Genomic DNA, 21027 nt, shown 5'->3' on the forward strand with positions numbered 1-21027 from the left:
CAGATCACGGGTTTGCCCGCACCCCTGGGAGCACTGCCAGGGCTGTGCATGAGTCCTCCTGCGGGGGTGAGCCCCCCATTTGCCTGCCAGATGACAGACCGGTGCTGGGCGCAGCCCACACCCAGCACTGGGAAGATTGCTGCCGCCAGTCCCAGGCTCCTCTCATCCCAGGCCCCCCACCTGGTTGGCTCCGGTAGCGGGCTGGGCAGATCAGCTGGTGCAGGGACACTCCCCTGCCTGGGGATCCAGGCGGTGGGTCCCCGCACCAGTTGATCCACCCCGCCCCCTACCAGAGCCAGCCAGGTGGAGGCCCGGGGCAGATCAGTTCGTGCAGGGACCCTCCCCTGCCCTGGTCTGCTCCCAAGCTAATCTGCCCCGGCCCCGCTGACCCCAGGCGGCAGCAGCTGGCTCCTGTCAGCCAGCAGGCAGATCGGGGGCCTGCTAGCACCCCCGGGAGGGCTCTGGGGGCTGTGCCGGAGTCCTCCTGGTGCTGGGTGTGGACTGTGCTCAGCACCGGTCTGTCATCTAGCAGGCAGATTGGAGCCCTGCATCCCTGGGGGGACTCAGGCACTGCCCCCGCAGCCTTCCTGGGGGTGCGAGGAGCCCCCGATCTGCCTGCTGGATGAAAGGAGGTGGGTGCTGCTGCCTGGGACCGGTGCTGAAGCCAGTAAGCCCGACTTTGAAACTCGAAACAGTTTGAAGCGTTTCGAGTTCCCTTGTTTCTTTTCAAAGCTGTTTCGAAGGCTTTTGTTTCATTTTGATTTTGCTGTTTCAAGCTCGAAATGCACTGAAACGGCTTCAAAACAAAACGTCGGGCGAAATTTCGCACACCTCTAATAGAAAGCTATTTCTCCTTATCTATCAATCCTATTTCCCAATGCTTAATAGCCCATTTGAGGTGGCTGTTCATCCACGCAGGTTTTTAGACCTTCGACCTTATTAATTTTTCCCCTCTTGCTTGGGATGCAAGCTCCTGATACTATTTGTATTCTTGCCTTAAAATAACTTCATGCCACTTCTACATTTAAGTCCCTTAGCTCTTCAACCCAGTCCTGTAACAACTTCATTCAAGTTCTATATTATAATTACACCACAGTGCTGAGGAAACCAAGCACCTAGTTTCCAAATATTTATGCAATGGTTTATTAGGCAGCTGTCAGCCATGTTTGCCTCAGAGTAAGTGTAAAGGGTACACTATCACCCAAATGAGTTTGCCAACGACATCAATAGTTGCGTTAGCTTGAGTGAAGCAGTTGTCTAAAGCAGTGCTTCCACCACAAAGCAATCTACAATAGAACGGCTTTAATTTCCTGTTTGCATGAAATGTTCTGTGTGTCACTTGACTAATTATTTCAATGCCACACAATAGACTCATAAAGTATATGGGGGGGGGGGTGGGAATCAAAGGAGATACTACTGCAAGCCCATTCTGCAGCAATATCCCTGCTCTACTGATCTGTGCCGTATAATCAAATTCAACACAGGACAAGGGACGCAATTTATGAAATCATTTTGCAGAAGTGTCATAAGCTTCCTGGGCAACACTATACAAAGGGCAGGTCTCCTGCTAGAGAAGGGAATTGAGTGCACACTACGTAAATTTGCTGATGACATCAAGCTGAGTGGGGAGCAGACACTCTGGAGAAAAGCATTAGGATTCAAAATGACCTTAAGAAATTGAAGAAAGCATCTGGAATAAATAGGATACAATTCAATAAGGACAATGTCAAAATACTGCATTTAGTCTGCAAAATTACATGCACAAGTATAAATTGAGAACTAGCTGGGCTGCGGTACTACAGAAAAGACTAGAAAAATTGGGATTACTTTGTCTCCAGGAAGAAGGGGGTGGGAGGGGGTGGCATGGAGGGAAGAGTTTGATAACAGGTTTCAAATTAAAAAGAAAGGTGGGGGTGGGTAGTTAAGGAGGATGTGATCAGCTACTCTGGGCCAGGAACAGAACAAGTAGAAACAGGGGAAATTGCAACAGGGGAAATGTAGACTGAATATTAGGAAGCACCTTCTATATACAAAAGGTGGCTCAGCAGTGCAATATTATCTAAAGAGGTTGTGGAATTGCCATTGCTCGGTTTTTAAGTGCAGGTTGGACACTCAGCTTAGATGGCATAGAACAGGACAATATTACCCTGAACAAGAGTTTGGACAAGATGACTTCCTGACATTTGGCTGGGATGATGTAGTTGGGGCTGGTCCTGCTTTGAGCAGGGCGCTGTTCTAGATGTGACCCCCTGAGGTCCCTTCCAACCCTCATCGTCTGTGATTCTATGATTCCTTCCAGCCCTAATGTCCTATGAGATTGTGGTCAGTGGGGAGGATACAAATCCAGGAAGTAAGCAAGTTTACACCACCTGCTGTTGATTTAAGGTCTGGTTACTTGCAATCCACTCTCATACTCCAGTAATACAATGATGAAAGCACGCCATTAACAACACAATTTAATCTATAGAGGGTCTGCAATCCAGATTGTAACAATTTAGCTTTACTTGTACCAAACAATTCCCATGCTAATATACCTAAACTATACAAAGCACTTCTGTACATTTTGATTTTTGAATTGCTCCAAACTGAAAAAGGACAGAAAATAAGATTTTCAGTAAGATGATTCTCCCCAAGCAGATGTGCACAGACAGATCTCTGCACCTGGACCTAGCCCTATTGAAATCACTCTGCTTCAAGCAAGGAGGGAGGTTTGCTTACACTTGTCTCCTTGAATGATGAAAAGAATCTGCAATACACACAGGGATATAAGCTGTAGCCGTGTTGGTCTAAGGACATAGGCAGACAAGGTTCTTTGGGTAAATCTGGTATCTTTTATTAAACCAACTCAAATAGTTGGAAAAAAAATCTTCTTTGCAAGCTTTCAGGCCTCTTTGCAAACCTTCAAAAGGTATTTGTGCCTGAAAACTTGCAAAGAAGAATTTTTTCAACTATTTGAGTTGGTCTAATGAAAGATATCACATCTACCCACAGAACCTTGTCTGTAATACACACATGTACTTCTATAATCAGAGTACCCCAGGTAAGTATCTTAAAAAAAGATTCCACATAGGACTAAAACAGAAGATCAAAATGTAAAAGCAGCCTTTCCACACTGGCTTAATCAATAAGGTACATCAAAAACAGATGCAACTTTCAATATTATAGTGATCCCCAGAGTCTCATTTAACTGGCTTTATTCCAAAAAAGGAAAGATCAAGACAAACTAGTGAATAGATGGAGGATTTTTTTTTCACCTTTTGTATGCAGAAAATCCAGAGCATAGGCAACATCTCTCACCACCCTGCTGGCTTCGCGTTCATTGAAGTGTTTTCGCTTTTGTATATGAGCCAAGATGGAACCTGTGAAGGTGACAGACAAAACAGAAGTGCTACTTCATGCAAAATATCACCTATATTGGTAAAAGGTCTGGTCTACTTCAAGATGAGATGCATTAGTGACGGTGTATTTATAACAGAGGGCAAACCTCAGAATGAACAGGGCCAAAAGGGAATTCAATTACATCAACTATCTGTAATTAGACTAAGAGAGGGTTTCAAATTTGCCCAAAAGGACAGATTTACATGGTTTTGGTTTCATTCATCATCACATCTACATGCTTTTCATTTAAAAAATTACAGGGAATGACTAGTAACCTTAATCCTGTATCTAGTATCATCTTTCAGATTATCTCCTGGTAAATAGCACATACGGACTGAACAGAGTAAGGATTTAAGAAATGAGGAGGCATACCCAATGTATAATTTGGCCAGAGAGCAGATGCTCTAGAGCAAGGGTGCTCAACCTCCAGCCTGGGGTGCCATGTCATCCATGGCACTGCTCCCCCACTGCCAAATTCCCAGCTCCCTGGCATGCAGGGGGCGAGGGAACAGTTTTGGGCCCCACATCCAGATCAGGCCCGCAGACAGCCCGATCCAGCCCAAGGATGGGTTCTGTACCACCCACCTGGGTCAAAAGACTGAGCACCACAGCTCTAGAGTGCCAGGAAAGCTTAAGGGGGCAAGGGGAGGAGAATACCCATTTCTTACCACATCAGGATATTAGAGAAGTTGTGTAAGTTTTCTATACATTTCAAAAATCTCATCTAAGGTCTTAGGACCTCAGCTGCCACCAAATGTTAGGAGGATCATAAAAGCCAGTCTCTGCCATGCAACCAAATGAGCCAGGTATCACCTATTTTGTGTAACATGCACTGAAGTGGTAAATTGCCCTAGAAGTCAAGCACAGAAGGAGACTAGCCACCCAAAATGAAAGCCCTGAGGCAGCAGAGCAGTGGTTGTCAACCTCCTTAGACTCAAAGCACCTGTTAGAAAATGCCAGCTTTTAGTTTTCACATATTTTTTTAACTACAGAGTTTGCTTTACTATTTTTCTGTTGTAAAGGACCCAGAAAGACAACAACAGCTCAGAATTTTTTTAATACTTTGGGGGTGTAAGTTGTAGCTGTGTTGGTCTAAGGACGTGGGCAGACAAGGTTCTTTGGGTAAATCTGTTATCTTTTATTAGACCAACTCAAATAGTTGGAAAAATTCTTCTTAGCAAGTTTTTGGGCACAAATACCCTTTGTCAGGCTGAGGTAGCATTTGCAGATACTTTGGGGAATTTTTACACATGCTGGGACGTGGTGCCAGGCACTTTTAATTAGCGAGTTGGGCAAATTAAAAGCGCCTGTGTGTCACGTGTATCAGCATCCCTACGGGTTCCCGTGCTGAAAAAAATGGTGGTGGAGTGCTTTGAACAAAAGCTCACTGAACGTGTTTTATTTCAAAGCACCCCACCACCATTTTTTCAGCATGGAGACATGCGGGGATGCTGACACGTGACACGGAAGGCTGCCAGAGCACGTCAACTTGTGTGCTCCAGCAGACTGAATGAATCGAGTCTGCTCCGACACGCTGGATTTCCAACGTGTCAGAGCAGGCTCCGCACACGTGTGTGGGAGTCCTTGGATTCCTACTCAAAATCCCTGGGTTTACCTTGTGAATCATGTCTGCACACGCAACCATGCTACCATTTTGTGGCACCGTGCTATCATTGCTGTCAACCCTTGAAAGGATCTTGGGACAGCCTGATTGAAAATCACTGCAGTAGAGGTTTATACTCTAAACTACTTCAACTCTATTGTTTTTAAGTTCTAGGAAGGAAACTTTGTACCCTGGGCTATGGAGGGTGATGTTCCCCAACAATTATCCATTGTGCTGCTGCTACCACTCCTGCTTAAATAGTGCCACAGATAGAAAAGGGAAATGGCTGGCTATTGGAACAGATCGGTAAAACTAAGCTTCTGATCACTAGGCTATACTTACTTTATTAGGTCTTGGAGCACGGACAAAAAGATTCTTTTTGAGCTTAGGAAACAATGCTTCAAAAGGCCCGGAGGAAGCCTACTCCTAAGGTAGAGTCTGGAAAATGTCAAATCACGTAAGAGCTCTTCTTTGCTGATGGCAGTACCTACTAGCTTGCTAAGCTTTGCCCCTTTATAGCAGACTGAGTTCAGAGGGTCTTTCCTGTAGAGCTGTTATGTATAGCTCTAGAAAGCAATAAGCTTTCCTGTCTGCCCTTATGAAGCAGTTCCTGGGGACTCTACAGAAAGGCAACAAATGAAATGGCCCAGATCAATCAAAAGGTATGCATTTCACTTGGTAGAAAGAAACAAGCCTTTTTTCTCTTTTCTTTTAAACAAGCCTACTTTAGATCACTTCTTTGCTCATCATTGGTCTGCCAAACCCCCTCACAAATGAATTGCACTAAATAATGGCGGTAATGCAACCAGATTATAACTATATGTAAAAGATACAAAATTACATCCTCTGGTCCCAAACTCAGTTCCTTACCCCCTAGATGCTATGCAAGATGCTTTAGAAGCAGAAAAAGATAGAAGGGTAAGGAAAGAATGAATGAGAGTCCCTCTTAAATAATCTACCTGCAAACTGATGTAGGAACCATACTGACAGCACCTTAAAGAAAGAAAAAAGCCAATAGCTTACAACTCAACTACGAAATCTTTGCCTCAATGAAGTAAATGCAGCTTTAAAAGAAGTCAGCATGAAATGGTAGACCATTAAGAGAAAAAAAAAGAGGAACTTAATTCAATGCAGAATGAATTCAATGCCAAAACGTGACTACTGGAGATAAGGCAATTAGTTTGTACTGAAAAAGCATGCATTTCCTGTGCATCATGTGGTTCAACAGCAGACAGCTTTGGGGACAGTGACATCAGAAGGCAGACATTTAGAGACAAGCAAAGCATGTGGCTTTGTGAAATACTTCAATCCAGCTGAGGTTTTAAGCACAAAAAAAAAAAGTTGTACATAGGGTCTGAGAACCGGTAAAAAGGAATAATGAATTTGACCAGGACTTCAAGACAGGACATTAGCAAGGCATTTTGCAAATGTCTTGTGATTACAATCACAAGATATTTCCCCCTAAATTTCCAGGAAAAAAATAAATGATAGCACATGAAAACCACAGTATGGTGAAGTAAGATACCGCCAGGCTTCCTTGTCTCCATGTTATATACCCCCAGTATTTTTGCTTCTGTTAAGATAATGTAAAAACACTTCAAATTGTGCATTCTACCACTTCACCTAGAGGCAACCATTGATTTGATAATTATACTCCACGTCCTCCATCCTGATAAAGTTAACATTGTCACTGCTTAATTATAAAGCAGATCTGTAAAACATATAACAAGATCTATTTTCTTTTATGAAGACAAGTCTTGGAGAGCATACTAAAAAGCTACATTTCAAACTCTATAAATGATTTCAATTTTTTTCCCCATAAGCATATATGCATTTAAAATTAATTCTTCATCTTTTGCCTTAAAAGCTCTCAAAAGCAGAGGGAAGAACAGATCAAACCAACTGTTAATGAAAAATGCACAAATATACTGTACAGTACCTCCTCGCAATTTCTCGAAGACAAGGTAATACCTTGTGTCATCTTCAAAAAATTCTATTAACTCCAAAATGTTCCTTAAAGAGGAGAAAATAAAAAAACAAACAATGGGAAGAGTGTATTGAATATCTATTTATCTATTTTAAAATAATTAACAAAAATAAAAATCACTAATTAATGAGCTGCTGTGATAAACTGTCATTTTAAAAGGATGCATTTTCCATCACCTCACAATAGTCAGACTCCACTACTTAAATTTCAGTCACTGAAACATAATGCGGTACACCAAGCAAGGTTATAAAAAGAGCCGTGTTACCGTTCACTTGAAAAGAAGATAACCTCTAATAGGCTGTAGTTAATAATTTGGAACAGGACATCTGTCCCAAAGGCAAGAACAAAAATAATTACTTGCTTTTCTTCTCTGCAAGTTACAGGGCAGAAGGCTCAAGGCGCTCAAAGGAGACAGCAGCATCTGTCAGCTATACTTTGGGCTCAGCACAATTACCTAGTGGTCACAACTAAGTACAGAGCAGCTAGGCTGTGTCCTCTGCAGCAGAAAGTATAAATATCTCTTGGCATCTTAAGAATTAGATTTATTGTTAAGACTATTCTACGTTTACGGTATATTCGAAATCTATACTTCACACTGTCGTTACAGTTCCAGTTTTTATCACCGACATGCTATATGCTCATACACAGCATTAGCTGCATAACAGAAATGGAGATGTAGCAATTTCTCCCCCTAGAAAAGCTAACAAAGGTCTATCAGCCTAGTGTATAAATTTGTTTTAAAAGAGGCTTTACCAAAAGTATCAGCACAAGGCACTAGTGTTTGATCCAGACACGTTTTTTCAGTTGCCTTCGATGACTAAGTATGAGCTGTTTTGCAATATTGCCATAATGTGCCCAATATTAAGTAGCTAATTGTAAAGAGCCTGACATAGGAAAGCTGTGTACATAAATATGGGACATTACAAATATTGAGATAATAAGAGTACTTAGGTCTCTCAAGACACAACTGGAAAAGCCAAAAAAAAAGGCCATTCATCATCCACCCATATTACTTCCATACTAATCTGGATACCACAGGTTTGAAGCCTCCCCCCTTTTTCTAAATATTTTTTCCAACTTTTAGACAAAATGCAAACCTAGCAGAAGTGAAAGTTACCCATTCAAAACAGAAGTTGGATTCTAACCTGATCTGAAGGGGTGGGAATGGGGACAAAAAGGTGTCTTGCCCCACCCAATCCCACACTTACAAGAAACGCCGATTAAAAATAAAATATGAGACTCAACACTTACTTGTTACCCTGACACTGGTACAATGTTTCCACTTCCCGAAAAACCCTACTCCGACTGTGTCCAACCTTCTTCTCAATTATCTGTTAAAAAAATTGGAGTCTCTATTTAAAAAAAAACTTTGGATTTGGCTTTGGATGCCAGACATTCAGAGTTAAAATTTTAGTCATGCCTTGTCACAAGGATATACATATATGGCTTCCTAAGTGTCACATGCGGTAAGTATTATAATCGCTTCAACTAATTAAGTTCTGGAAGGCAGCCAGATTACTCTGGTATTGAGAGCAATTATAAGAACAAGAAGAGAGACGAGAAAAAGGGAAACAGAACCCACAAGCTGGTTTATCAGTTGCAAGTTTTTTCCTGCCACTTTTAACTATGTGTAAATAGAAGAGGAAATCCTGTTGAGCTTTTGCAAGAAAGTGTTTTATACCACTAAAAAGAAAAGCACAAAGTTGCTACAGCATCTAATGAAGTGGTTTTGCTAGATCAGAGTTTGAGTTGTTAGTGCAAATGTCCCTCTGTAGATCTCAATCAGAAACCTCCTCACATGAAAACCACAAGTATGGGGTCCTCAAAGTACATAATGCAACACTGCTAAAGGAGGAAGAGACAGGAGTGGAAATAAGAGGATGATGCAAAAGAGGTGAGATTAAATGAGAGGTATAAGGTTCAAAAGTCTATGAAGTAGCTTCAAGTACTGTCATTCTCTGTCTTGAATGCTAGTTTCTCCCTTTCATGAGCACGAAAATGGCACCCATGAAAAAAGAAACCCATAGGCCAGTACTGCAAGGTAGCAAGTTCTGTACTGCAGTTTATTCATAAAGCTGCTAGTGCTCCAGTCAGTTTTTCACTTTCAACAAATTCAAATGCAATAGGTTTCAGCAACTATAGGGCCAGACTGCTATAGAGGCCTCAAACCAACTTCAATGTGGGTGTCCACATAATACACTCTTACTTGCCTGCATCCTAAGACAATCAGTGAGATGCCTAAACTAGCACTTTCACTTGCAATTAACTGCTGACTCAAAATACAGACAAAAAATGAGTCTGTCAAAGTAGGCCCCAAATGCTTTAATACCCCACGGGAGATGCCATGAAAAAAAAGTCTGTGCCATAGTATTTACCTCTATCAAATAATAAGAAACGACAATACGTGAAACCACGGTGGTAAATGGAACACTTTATCCATTGGGCTACTCTGCCAAAAGCTACTGAATAAACCATCCTAATTGCTTGCTCTCCAATCAGAAAAGTAAATGCACTGTGGTGGATCAAAGGTTATTCAAGCAAACTGAAAAAAAAATGCTTCTGCTGGACATTTCCCCTCTAACTTTCCTGCATCAAGGCACCAGCTGCTCATATTCCATTCAAAATGGAAATGAAAGAAAATGTTAATGGGGGGTCAGGATCTGGGGTCTAACCACTGCACAGTATTAGTATTCTGTGCAAGCTCTGCCCATTGCTGAAATTTCAATTTCAGCCTGAAGGTATGATAGTGAAGACTTTGTTTCAAGCACTGAAATCTCTTTTAGAAAGCCCTTGATATTACCTGCTCAATTACAGGCATTCATCACTGACATATCAGGAATAAAACACTGCAAGTGCCAATGGCTCTCTTTTTGGATGCTGTACTTACTTTTACTGCATACTCTTTCCCAGTTTGCAGACTAACAGCACCCTGAACCTTGGCATAGGCTCCCTCACCAAGCAGCTCAGTCGTCAGTTTATACAAATCTGGCAGAGAAATCCAGCACAAAGCAATCAGTAAAGAGAAGCATTTCAGCGAATAGCAAAGAGACAAGCTACTCATTTGATGAACATTTCTGATATGATAGGAGCCGAGAGAACTCTCTTGGTAATAAACTGGGGGAGTTGGATTTATGCAGCATTTTCAGTCAGATGCATCAGGTTTAATTATGCTTCATTTTTCATCTCTTGTGCTCATCACCCAAACAAAGTTAAAATGAATTTCATCGTAGGAGTGAAATTACAATCCTGACCCTATTGGAAACATTTTCTAACTCAATGACTGGGGAATGTTGTCTACTTTTCACATATTCCCATTTTCTTACCTATTGGGGAATTTAAATATTTAGCGCTGTGGGTACATTTTTCCTGAAGTGGAACATATTTAATCACTGCTTTATCAAAAAATGCTTTAGCTTAAGAAATCTGCAGTAACTCCAAGTTCCTCACAAATACCTTACATAACACTGTAATTTTGAAGTTTAAACTTCAGTAATTGAAACTGGGTTTCCTATCAGTGCAACTTCATAAAAGATGTTATTGATTAGTTCAACTGCATTGAGCTAATCGGTAACATTGATAACATGAGTTGGGATTTTACGTACACATGACTTAACATCATTTACAGGCATTCATTCTCAAGGAAGAAACTTTTTAAAGGCGTGGTACCTTGTCTACTCCAAAGCAAAATAAAAAGTTTATAATGAAAACGGAAGTAGAGACATCACCACGATAATTAAGGAACGGAATGTAAACGGGGGGAAACAGGTAGAGACACGGGATGAAATAACATGAATTTTCTTTTTGTTGACCATCAGCAACTAAGGTTAAGTTTAGAAAACAGACAGGAGCTAAGGAATAAAGACTGTACGTGTTAAAATTACGATACACTGCAAACTGACACCAACCTTCAAACTTCCCAGGGAGATGGTCTGTGGCTCTGGTTCTCTTTTTCTTTTTCCTTTTGCCATTATCTGGTATGGGGAAAGGCTGACTGATGACCATCTCTGTGTGGCAGAACATAAAGGTGGTTTTAATGTACAATCAAACCAACTGTATGTCAGAAGGCAGTGAACAGAGCCTTAAACCATCCACAACTGTCACTGCTTTTCTTCATCATAAGCAGACCAGCTCTCACTAAAAATCAGAAGAAACCTAAAAAGGCAATCGGGAAGCCGATTAGGTGGGGAGTTGATAAAACAGAAAAATAACGTAAAAACAGAAACACAAGTAGGCAACCATCATAAAGCTACAGTGAACATTGCTCTGCCTCATGGGTGGTCAACCTGTGGCGCAGGTGCCACAAGTGACATGGGCAGCTTCTGCGTGGCACGTAGCAGATGTGGAGAGGGAGCAGGGAGCACAATAGCAGATAGGGCAGGAAGCAAAAAGCAAAGCAGATAGGACTGAGGACTGAGTGGAGTGATACTCGGGGAGGATGCGTGTTAACTGGTGGTATGTCTGCCAAAAAGGTCAGCCTCCACTGCTAATACCATACCAATTGACACATATGTGACATGCTCAGTGGTTATCCTATCCCCGTAAATATTCAGTCCTCATGTGATTTGAACTATGCTCTTGACTTCCAGCAAAGGAACTCGTTGCCACAAGATAATAAATACTATACTTCCTTACAACTTTATTTCACATCCTTTTATTTTGGGGAGAAAGGAGCTATAAAGCCTCTGGATTTGCACCCCCTACCATTCTCTATTTCACATTCTTCTCCCTCTGAACAGAACTATTTAATTTTTTAATACTATTTCATACCTCTTGTACCATCCACGCTGGCCATGATAATTAGATCAGAGCTCAAACCATTAGCATGGTTTTGACAAAACCCTGTCAACCATTTTCCAGAACATTTGTCGGTAGGATTCCTGAACAGACCAGTATACTTAAAAAATAAATAAATAAATAAAAAATAAAAAAAAGAAATCTGTTACTGTGCTAAAAAAAGCAATGGACAAATCTCCTTGGAAGTCATAATCTTGGACATACCGTCAGAAGAAGCAGAGCAGAGGTTAAAAAGGGAAAAACAAATGTTCACAGGATGCCTTTAAATTATTTATTTAAAAAAAAAAATAGTAGTTCATCTTTTCATTATCCCTTTAAAAAACTTAAGGGTTTTTTTTCCCTCTCTCTCTATAATAATTCTATGGGTCTTTTTTTTTAGTACAGGAGAAACTATGAAGTAAATGACAAGCTACACAAAGTGCTGTCAACGTACAAGAAAACGAAACAGAAAAAAGCATTTTGCCTTGCCAACATCTTTCAGTGATGATAATTATGGGTGTCACTTATAACTGCTGCATGTTATGTATAAAATTTTCAGACAAATGTTATTTTGAGATAAGTGTCTCATTAATGCTGGCTTACTGAAATACTTAATGGAGCTTTCAAAGCCCAAACCATCTTCAGGTCTATAGTTAAAAGCCTCATCTTCACACCTGTAGCAGGATTTTTAAAGGGGGGGGGGGCTCGGTGGCTTAGTTCAAGGTGCATCTCAGCAGGTAACAATTTAGGGCAGGGATAGAATAGGATGTAAAGTGTGTAATATTACCAGCTTCTGAAACAACAAAGTCTTCCTTCTCTGAAGTCAAGACCCTTCAATGACTTTAGATTTTAACATGAAAACAAAGCTAGCCTTTGCAGTGAATTTTGAGCTAAATTTCATCTCAGTTAATATCCAATTTGAAACTGTAATTAGGCATTTTATTCTATAGTGCAACAATGCTGAAGCTAGAGAGGTTTTGTTTGCAGGAGGATTCTACTTACTGGGAAGGATAAGGAAGAGTAAGTCATTAAAATGACATGGCATGCTGCAAGTCAAACTTAACAACTACATCCCACTGCACCGTGACCTTTCAGTGAATGTAATAGTTATATTGAAGACTGGCCGCTGTGACAGAGGAATTGAATCTACAAGTGGACAGAGAAGATATATTTCTTTGCTACAACTTCTTTTGCTGCCGGCTGGCTCACCTCTTTTATAATTACATACTGAACCATCCACCACAGTACTTCAGTTCCCCCATCAGACTCCAGCCCCAAGCGGCAGGGACAACTTCCTTAACATCAAGACGTTATTTATTTAGCTACAAGCTGAATTAAGGAGGAGTTGGCATTTTCAATTTCCATTCTATAGCAGACAGACATACGCATTTGGTTACGGGAGGGTTTTTTTTTCCTGCCTGGACTCTGCCATTTCCGTAGTATGCTATTTAATTGTTCTGTTTCATGGAAGCTACTTTAAGAGAAAAAGTCAGGGCAGGTTTCCGTTAATCTAGACAGGTCCAACCTTTTCGGCAGGCATGCCACAAATTAACCACACGCACCCCACAAGTGTCACTCTGATCCTCTTCCCCAGCCCTATCTGCTGCTCTGCTTGTGTACCCGAACCCTTGTCCTTAATACACTGCTCTAATACACTATACCAGGGCATGGGGCTAGCAATGGCCTGAGATAACGCCCCCCGTTAGCCCCACAATTTGTTTTAAGGGCTTTGCCTTCCTAATTGCATAAATTTGGGTGCAAGCACATATGAAAAATAAGTTTTTACCACTGATAAGATTGGACAGACTAAGGGAAACATTTATCTGTCATCAACAACAGCTTTACATTTGGGTTTGAGATTAAACCCCTTCTCCCACAGACCCGATCACCCATCTTTCCAACAGTCAATCCTGGATTTGGGAAAGGCAGTTTAAGGATGCAGGACGCTGACTCTTAAGATGCTCAGAGAAGAGGTCGGCAACTTTTTTTGAGCGATAGGACAACAACACAGCTCAGTCCTAGGCAGGCCTCTGCTTCTGACCTCGCTGCCATCACTTCTCCCCACCTCCATGCCTGTGGCCTATCCCAAAATTCCTCCTGCCACCGAAATGTTGCCGACATCCAGGCTTCACAGGCTGGATCCAGCCTACAGGCAGTAGGTTGCCAACCCCTGGCCTAAAGCATTTATTAATGAAAAATGTCTTACTGATCACAGCATTCAGCCCCTTTGAAACAGCTGGGTAAAGGATAATTGTCCTTTTTTTGTATGGGACTGTTTTCAAATGGACTGTTTTCAGACTAGAATCTGTTAAGAGCAGGAAAAATGACAGGTTTCATGATTCAGACACAGGTTCTGACCTTATCTTCCCTTCTACTGGGTCTTGACACTGAAGAATAATGTAACTCAAAGCAGCCCTCATCTTTACATGCAATATTCAGGGACAACGGGGCAGGCTAAGGAGAGTATGCTTTATGAACAGCAATTCTTTCAAGTCCCACATATTGCTGGTATAGGGTCTTCTGCATCTAGAAGTAAATTGGTAGTAAAAGCTAACACTTAACCTGCGTGGTACTGAAAAAACCCAAGGGATGGGTCTGGGTACCTCAAAGAAGTCCCACCTCTGCTACAATGACCCCTCACAGCAGCCACTTTGGCCCAAACAAATCCATATGCCACAGGAAAAAGATAGTAAATACTAAAGAAAGAACAAGATCATCAGCCTACTACCAAAACAGCAAATAACCACAGGCTTCTCTGCGGGCAGAATACAATGCAATACATTTACAAGGATGCAAAGCCCTATAGTTTAAAACAATCCCCCCCCCCAAAAATCACTCAAACCCTAGGAAGAGTGACCCCTTTAAAAATATGCAGAAACTATACTATGTGAGAAAACTTTCTTTCCTTAAGAGCACTTGAAAATGACTGAGCAGAGAAGCAGACTTACTGCCCACAAGTGCATGTCAGCTACTCCACTGTAACCGTTCTCGTCCATCCATTGCTATCTTGCAGTAAAGCAAAAATAAAAGCTGCAAAAATTAGCCACCTGTTTTAATTTGGGAGAAATGATTGCAGTCCTGCTTCAACGCCATGCAGAAAAAGTGTGGATAGACAAAACGGTTGCAAAAGATTCAGGTGAACCAGGGTAGCTTCCCCTGCCACTTTTAAAGTGAAATATTTATCTGTCTGCACATCAACTTCTAACCTCGCTTTCCATAAACGAGTATTCTTCTCATCGTGTGCAAAATGCCAAAACCCAACAAAACCAAAAAACTCTTCACCTGGTTGGAAACAACTGGAGGTCACCTGGACACATCAGTGACGGAGACCAATATTTATGAGACTTAAGCAGAGGAAGTAAATACCTGGTCTGTGTTGGAGTGACTTCACTGCACAAAAGGAGTTTGAATAGAGAGCCAGACCACCATTTGCCTCGACAACAGGACTGGAAGTAAGATTATTCTGTAGCTGAAAAGAAACAAAAGCATATTTGGATTCACAAGTCTTCCTAGCTTTGCTGTATGTATTTCAGCGGGGCCTGCAGGCTCCAATAGGGCTTTGACCTCTTGTGTGTTAGGCTCTGTACAAACATATGGCAAAAGGCAGTCCCTGCGCTGACAGCTGTACAATCCAAAGGCAAGGTAGAAAACAGTATTAGTCCCATTTTAAAATTGTGGCATTGATGTGCAGAGATTTCCACGGTGACAAATGCAAACAAGATCCCAGGACCCCAGAGATTGTCCCCTGAAAAGAAGGACCCCAATCCCAATTTCATCCCTGGTAACCAACAGTAAATTGACTGAGATAATATCCACTGTCGTGGCCATGAGGGGGGAAGGGAAAGAGGAATGGTTCCACACCGTTTGGGGCTGACAGATCCCAAAACCAACACCCAGAAGTTCACTACTTGGAAACCGTTTCCAAGAACAAACACCGACAGCACAGTATATTCTCAGCCCACGGCAGTGAGTACTTACAAATATGTGTTATATACATAAATACACAAATTACAAAATTCCCTGAACCTCTGAAAAATCAAGTAAGGAGACTCCTCCATCCAAAAACCCAAATAAGGAGACTTCTTCACCCACAACTGCAGCCCACTGTAACCCTTCATAAAACCTTACTAATCAGGGCTTGAAAATCCTGAGTCTGCTTCTGCCGGCTAAACAGCACCAAGTAAAAGACTCTCCCTAGACATACGAGGAATACCCTGTACCTTCTGAGTAGGGCTAAAGCCTTTTCTTCCCAGGATTTGGGTTATTTTACAAAGGCCAAGATTATGACTCCAACATTTGGACTGCAGGCCTGCAAAGTACACACAGACATCCAATTAAAAGCAGCTCAACCTGCCAAAGTGCTGAACCCCTTCAACTCCCAAAGCCTTCAAGTGGGGTTGAGCATGCTCAGAGCTTTTGACAGTCAAGCCACATCAAGTTAAATCCATATTTAGATACATGAGAGTTTAACTTCAGGCATCTAGCATTAAAGTTTTGGCCAACGAAGTCCAGCCAAAATCTCCTCCCAATGCTCAGCTGCACAGCGGCCCTGGACCAGCCTCCACAGAGTATATCACGACACACGGCTGCGACGGTCAGACACGACTCATGTGGCAGGCAGGGATCCTGCTGGGGCATGCCAAGATCAGCAAGTTCAATGCTGCTTCATTGCAAACAACGCCAACAATTATGTCAACTCTGAAGGACAGCGCGCTGCCAGCAGCCAAAAGAGCTGCATGAGTTCAGAGAGAAAGCAGCCCCGGGAATAGTCATACTGGTCTTTCCAGCATCGCGTCAAATAGAGCATCTTGCTCTGCATGGCAACTGCTTCAGCAAAAGAGATCAGTTCAATAAAGAAATCGGTTTCAGATTCTGACCATGTATTTATATCGGGCATTTGACAAATGAAGCAGTGATAAAGTTTCCCGTGGGTCAGTAAAGATTACCTAGCCATCACAGCTAATTTGGGTTATGGCAGTCTTTCCCCAGGACAAAGATGAAATATAAAAGAACACCCCTCTTTATCGCCACATCTTAGTAAGATTACAATATTCTGAAAAATTAAACACAAAGTTCAAGTGGTTAGACTTCAAGGAAAGCTAAAATAGATTAAAACTACAACTTAGCCTGCCACGAGCATTACCTCGGCACTGTGCACTTTCCAACAACAGCCTTGGCCCTTCAGATTCCTGATGCAGGGATACGGAGCCACAGCTTCTCCGCAGAAATGGGTCCAGAGGTTGCTCTTTGGGCCTGTCCCCTGTAACTGCCTCTGCTCTGATTTTGAACAAGCCATCTCTCCTGCATGCACAGGCTGCAGATAACCATCAAATGATTGCTCACCTACCCACTTTTCTGGGAAGATAACCGTGGGGTTTCCGTGGGTGCCGAGTCAGGCCTTCCAGCACTGGGTGGATCTCACACTTTGCAAGCTAGCAGGAAGATCGGGTTCCACCCACTCTCAATTCACTGTTTGTGCATAATTAGCCATGTTTGGACAGTAAAGAACATTAACGCGACAGAAGACAAGATTTAAAAAACCCTATTAGGAGAAGGTAGCTTTTGCGTAGTATAAATATTAAGCAGCATTTTTTCCTCTTGATAAGATGTACTTATATTTAAGATAGGCACTTTTACAGGCTTTTAAAGAAACTGGCTGTTTCCCAGACCACTCGCACAGTAGGGAAGACTCATTATCTCCACTGGACAGATACGATAGCAAAATAAGGTTACCAGAATTGCACCAGATAATTTTATTAGTCCAAAGCATGCACAAAGCAGACTTGAAATGACTTAAAAAATAAGAGTAGAAATGATCCAGTTCACTTGTTTGTAAGGGGAAAAAGAGGTGGGGGAAGTGGAAAAGCCAATGGCCTGACTGCATTCAATTAAAAATCAATAATAAAGATGAAAGGGTATGGCAGTATAATTGAAGAACAAAAGAATAATTAAAAGAAAACACCATGTGGAAACCTTCTATGGGATTACAATCCAATTCTAATAGGATATAAACTGCTTTGTGCATTGAAAACCATGTGTCAGTGTATTTAGGGTTATCATACATCTGGGTTTTCCCAGACATGCCCTTTTGGGTTTTTTTGAGTCCTCCTATCTCTGTCCGGGTGAAATAGAAACCAATGTCCAGGATTTTGTTCTGCTTTGCTGGCAGGAGCAGCAGGGGAGGGCAACTGGAGGCAGGGGCAGTGCTGGGGCTGCAGTGGGGCAGGGGAGGCAGCTGCCCCTCCAGTGGGGGAAGGTGCGGGGGGCCCTTTGAGGGCAGCGGGGAGCTCTGTGGCCGGGCCGGCACCTGTGCTTATGTGGGCCAGGGGACCCCAGGAGACACTGCCTGGCAGGGAGGAAGTAGGGACATGGCCAGGGTGCCTGGCATGGTGCTGAAGCCTCCGCCGAGGGTAGGGGATGCCACAGGCATCCTCTCCTCTTCCCTCCAGCCGACACCGGGGCTGGACTTGCTTCCCCATCACCCACACAAATTGGAGCCACCAAGCTCCAGCCCAGTTGGGAGCAGCTGGGGGCCCTCTCTGGCAGGGCTGGGGGGAGCAGAAGGCTGCAGGTTGGTAGTGGGGGACACCAGCAGGGCTGGGGGGACAGGGGGCTGTAGGTTGGGTGTGAGGGGCACTGGCAGGGCTGGGGGGGGTGAGGGGGGCAGCAGCTGTAGGTCAGGAGTGCAAGGCACCAGCAGTGGCAGGGGGCTGCAGCTCAGGAGTCAGTGGCCGGGGGGTGGGAAACAAGGGACTGTGGATTGGGAGAGGGGCACTAGCAGGGCCAGGTGTCTAGGTCGGGAGTGAGGGGCAGCAGCAGGGTTGGGGCATGGGGCTGCCAGTTGGGAGTAAGGGGCACCAGCAGGGTTGGGGAGTGCAAGCTATGGGTCAGGAGTGCAGGGCACCGGCAGTGCCAGGGGGCTGCAGCTTGGGAGCGAGCGACTCGGGGGAAATGAGGGACTGGATCAGGAGTGAGGGGCACTGGCAGGGCCAGGTGTCTGCAGGTCAGGAATGAGGGCCAGCAGCAGGGATGGGGGACTAAGGGGCACCAGCTTAGCCCAGGGAGGCAAGGGACAGTAGGTGTGGAGCGAGGGGCTCCGGTAGGGCCAGGAGTCTGTAGGTCGGGAGTGAGGGGCACTGCCAGGGCCAGGGGGCTATGAGTTGGGAGTGAGGTATCCTCCCGACAGGCATCCTCTTTTTTGGAACTGGAAATATGGTAACCTTAAGTGTATTGAATTTACTTTCTTGAAGGAAGAAGGGGGACTCTTGCACTCTTCCTTCATGAAAATAATTGCAACAGGCAACAAAAAGGCTGCTTTTTGCTGCTGATCAAAGGCAATGGAATTCCAGTCGAAAGCAATGTCCATCAAGCCAAACTCCATTGCAAAATTACTTTGGTGCTCCAGAGATATGTTATTTCAGAAGGGGAAGATAACCATAATTACACTTAAATTGACTTAAGCAAATCAGTTTCTCTGACCCTCAGGGCAGAAGGTTAAGTTATTTAAATTGAAGGAAAAAATATAGAGGACAAATTTCTTCCTACAGCCACTCAAAGCAAGAATCTTTCAGATTATCTTTTCATATTACTGAAGAATACTCAGAGGTGAATACTTTCTAGGAAGTGGATTTTTTTATTTCATACGACTACAAGATAAGAATTTTTCCTGCTCTTAAGAGACTGGCCAAAAATTATCAGATATGACATTTCTTACTTACGGAAATAAGGCTATCTAACATATTTCCTTACCAGCAATCTTACTTTCAGTTGCTAACTTTCAATCAAGAAATATTTCAAATACCAGAGCTACAAGATACTTATTTTTTATATTTTTTTTCCCAAAGCAGCTGAACTTGTGACAGAATTGGATGTGGGAACAGTACCAAGACACATTAAATCAGAAAATCATTAAAAAGCCAACTCAAACTCTACTGCCTTGGCACTTAGTGACGTGTCTCTCCAGTCTGGGTTGTTTAGATAAGCTCATCTGCGCTGTAGCACATCCAGGCAGGTTTGTTCCCTTTAAGTCAATACCCATATGACAGCATGTCTGTTTTATTTACAGAATGGTTTGACCATAAAACTACCACCATGTAAAAGCATGAAGGACAAGAGGTTTTTCTCTTGCAATGAACACACAGATTCTTCAAGTCCATCAAGGAAGAAGAACCATTATCAACTCAAAAAACACCCAAAAGTCAACTAAATAAAAAACACAAAGTGTGCCTTGCCTAACAAGTTTATCAGGTTCAGACAGAAACAAACAATGAAAATAAAGGTTGGTTAAGAATACCCTTAACAAGTTAGGCAGCAAAGGTAGCATGCATTTATATGTCTAATGTCCAGGATAATTTCAGTAGAGGTTCTGGGAGAAAACAGCCCTCTAGGCATTTTTTTTGGATGGGTTGTCAACTAAAATGTGCCTCTGATTTTGGACACTTTGTTACGAGAAATATACTGAGAAAGTGGAAGAAATGCAAAGAACAGCAACAGATGTAAAAGGAGCCAGACTGATTTCTGAAGGTGTTAAAGAACAATTAAGCTGTATGTACATATAGCCCCCTCCACAAGTTACAGGTACCGCATAATGAACTGGTTACCTGCACAATTACCTGAAGAGCAGCTACACATGCCAAGTAGTAGGGGTGCGAGAAGCGGGCCCTATTCGATTCAGATTCGGATTCAGCCCGAATCAATGAATCAAATTGCTGTCCCTGATTCGGATCACTGCCCCGTTTCAATTTGGACGATTCTGAATCTGAAGATTCGATGCCTATTTGGATAATCAGCAATTAAGACAGACACAGCTTTAAGTTTTTTCTATGTACGTTGAGGTAGCAGGCACGGCTTGCAAATGCTGCAATGCTGGAGCACGTCGAGCATCCCACCGAAGTGCGGGGGTGGGGGCCATCCACGTGCTCAGCGGCAAACCCTAAAGTGGACTGGAAATACTTCCGGTTTGCTTCCGGGTCTGCCTGGGAGCGCGCTGCCCCCCAGCCCTCCCCTGCATCTGCCCAGCTCGGTGATGGGCTGCAAGGGAACCACTCTGCGTCCCAGCAGCCATGAGGCACGGCTGTGATCTACCAGTCCTGCAGATGTGTGGCACCCCTGGAGCTGGGAGACTGCGCCAGCTGAGGGGGCTTCCTGCCACAGAAACTTGTGTCTTGCTGGTGCAAGGGGAGACTGGAATCGGGCTCTCCCTGCATCGGCAACAAGGCAGGATGGGACCTAATGCACAATCCCACAATCGTGCCTCCTGCCTTTCACATGTGGCAGGGCAGGAGTT

General features: G+C 43.2%; 1 protein-coding gene across 4 annotated transcripts in view; it reads right to left on the reverse strand.

The window, feature by feature from the left end:
- The window catches only part of MKNK1 (MAPK interacting serine/threonine kinase 1), a 31175-nt gene that overhangs the window by 8928 nt on the left and 1220 nt on the right, over positions 1–21027 (reverse strand). For 2 of the 4 annotated variants that reach the window (XM_006264038.4, XM_019479291.2), the window contains exons 3-8: positions 15108–15210; positions 10874–10972; positions 9856–9953; positions 8220–8299; positions 6921–6994; positions 3255–3359 (exon numbers count right to left, since the gene is read on the reverse strand). In XM_006264038.4, coding sequence (XP_006264100.2) covers positions 3255–3359; positions 6921–6994; positions 8220–8299; positions 9856–9953; positions 10874–10972; positions 15108–15210 — 559 coding nt within the window. The remainder of the gene's footprint in view (positions 1–3254; positions 3360–6920; positions 6995–8219; positions 8300–9855; positions 9954–10873; positions 10973–15107; positions 15211–21027) is intronic. The other 2 variants (XM_019479293.2, XM_019479292.2) reach the window with 1 other exon arrangement.

This window comes from Alligator mississippiensis, chromosome 5, assembly GCF_030867095.1.
Source record: "Alligator mississippiensis isolate rAllMis1 chromosome 5, rAllMis1, whole genome shotgun sequence".
NCBI lineage: Eukaryota > Metazoa > Chordata > Crocodylia > Alligatoridae > Alligator > Alligator mississippiensis.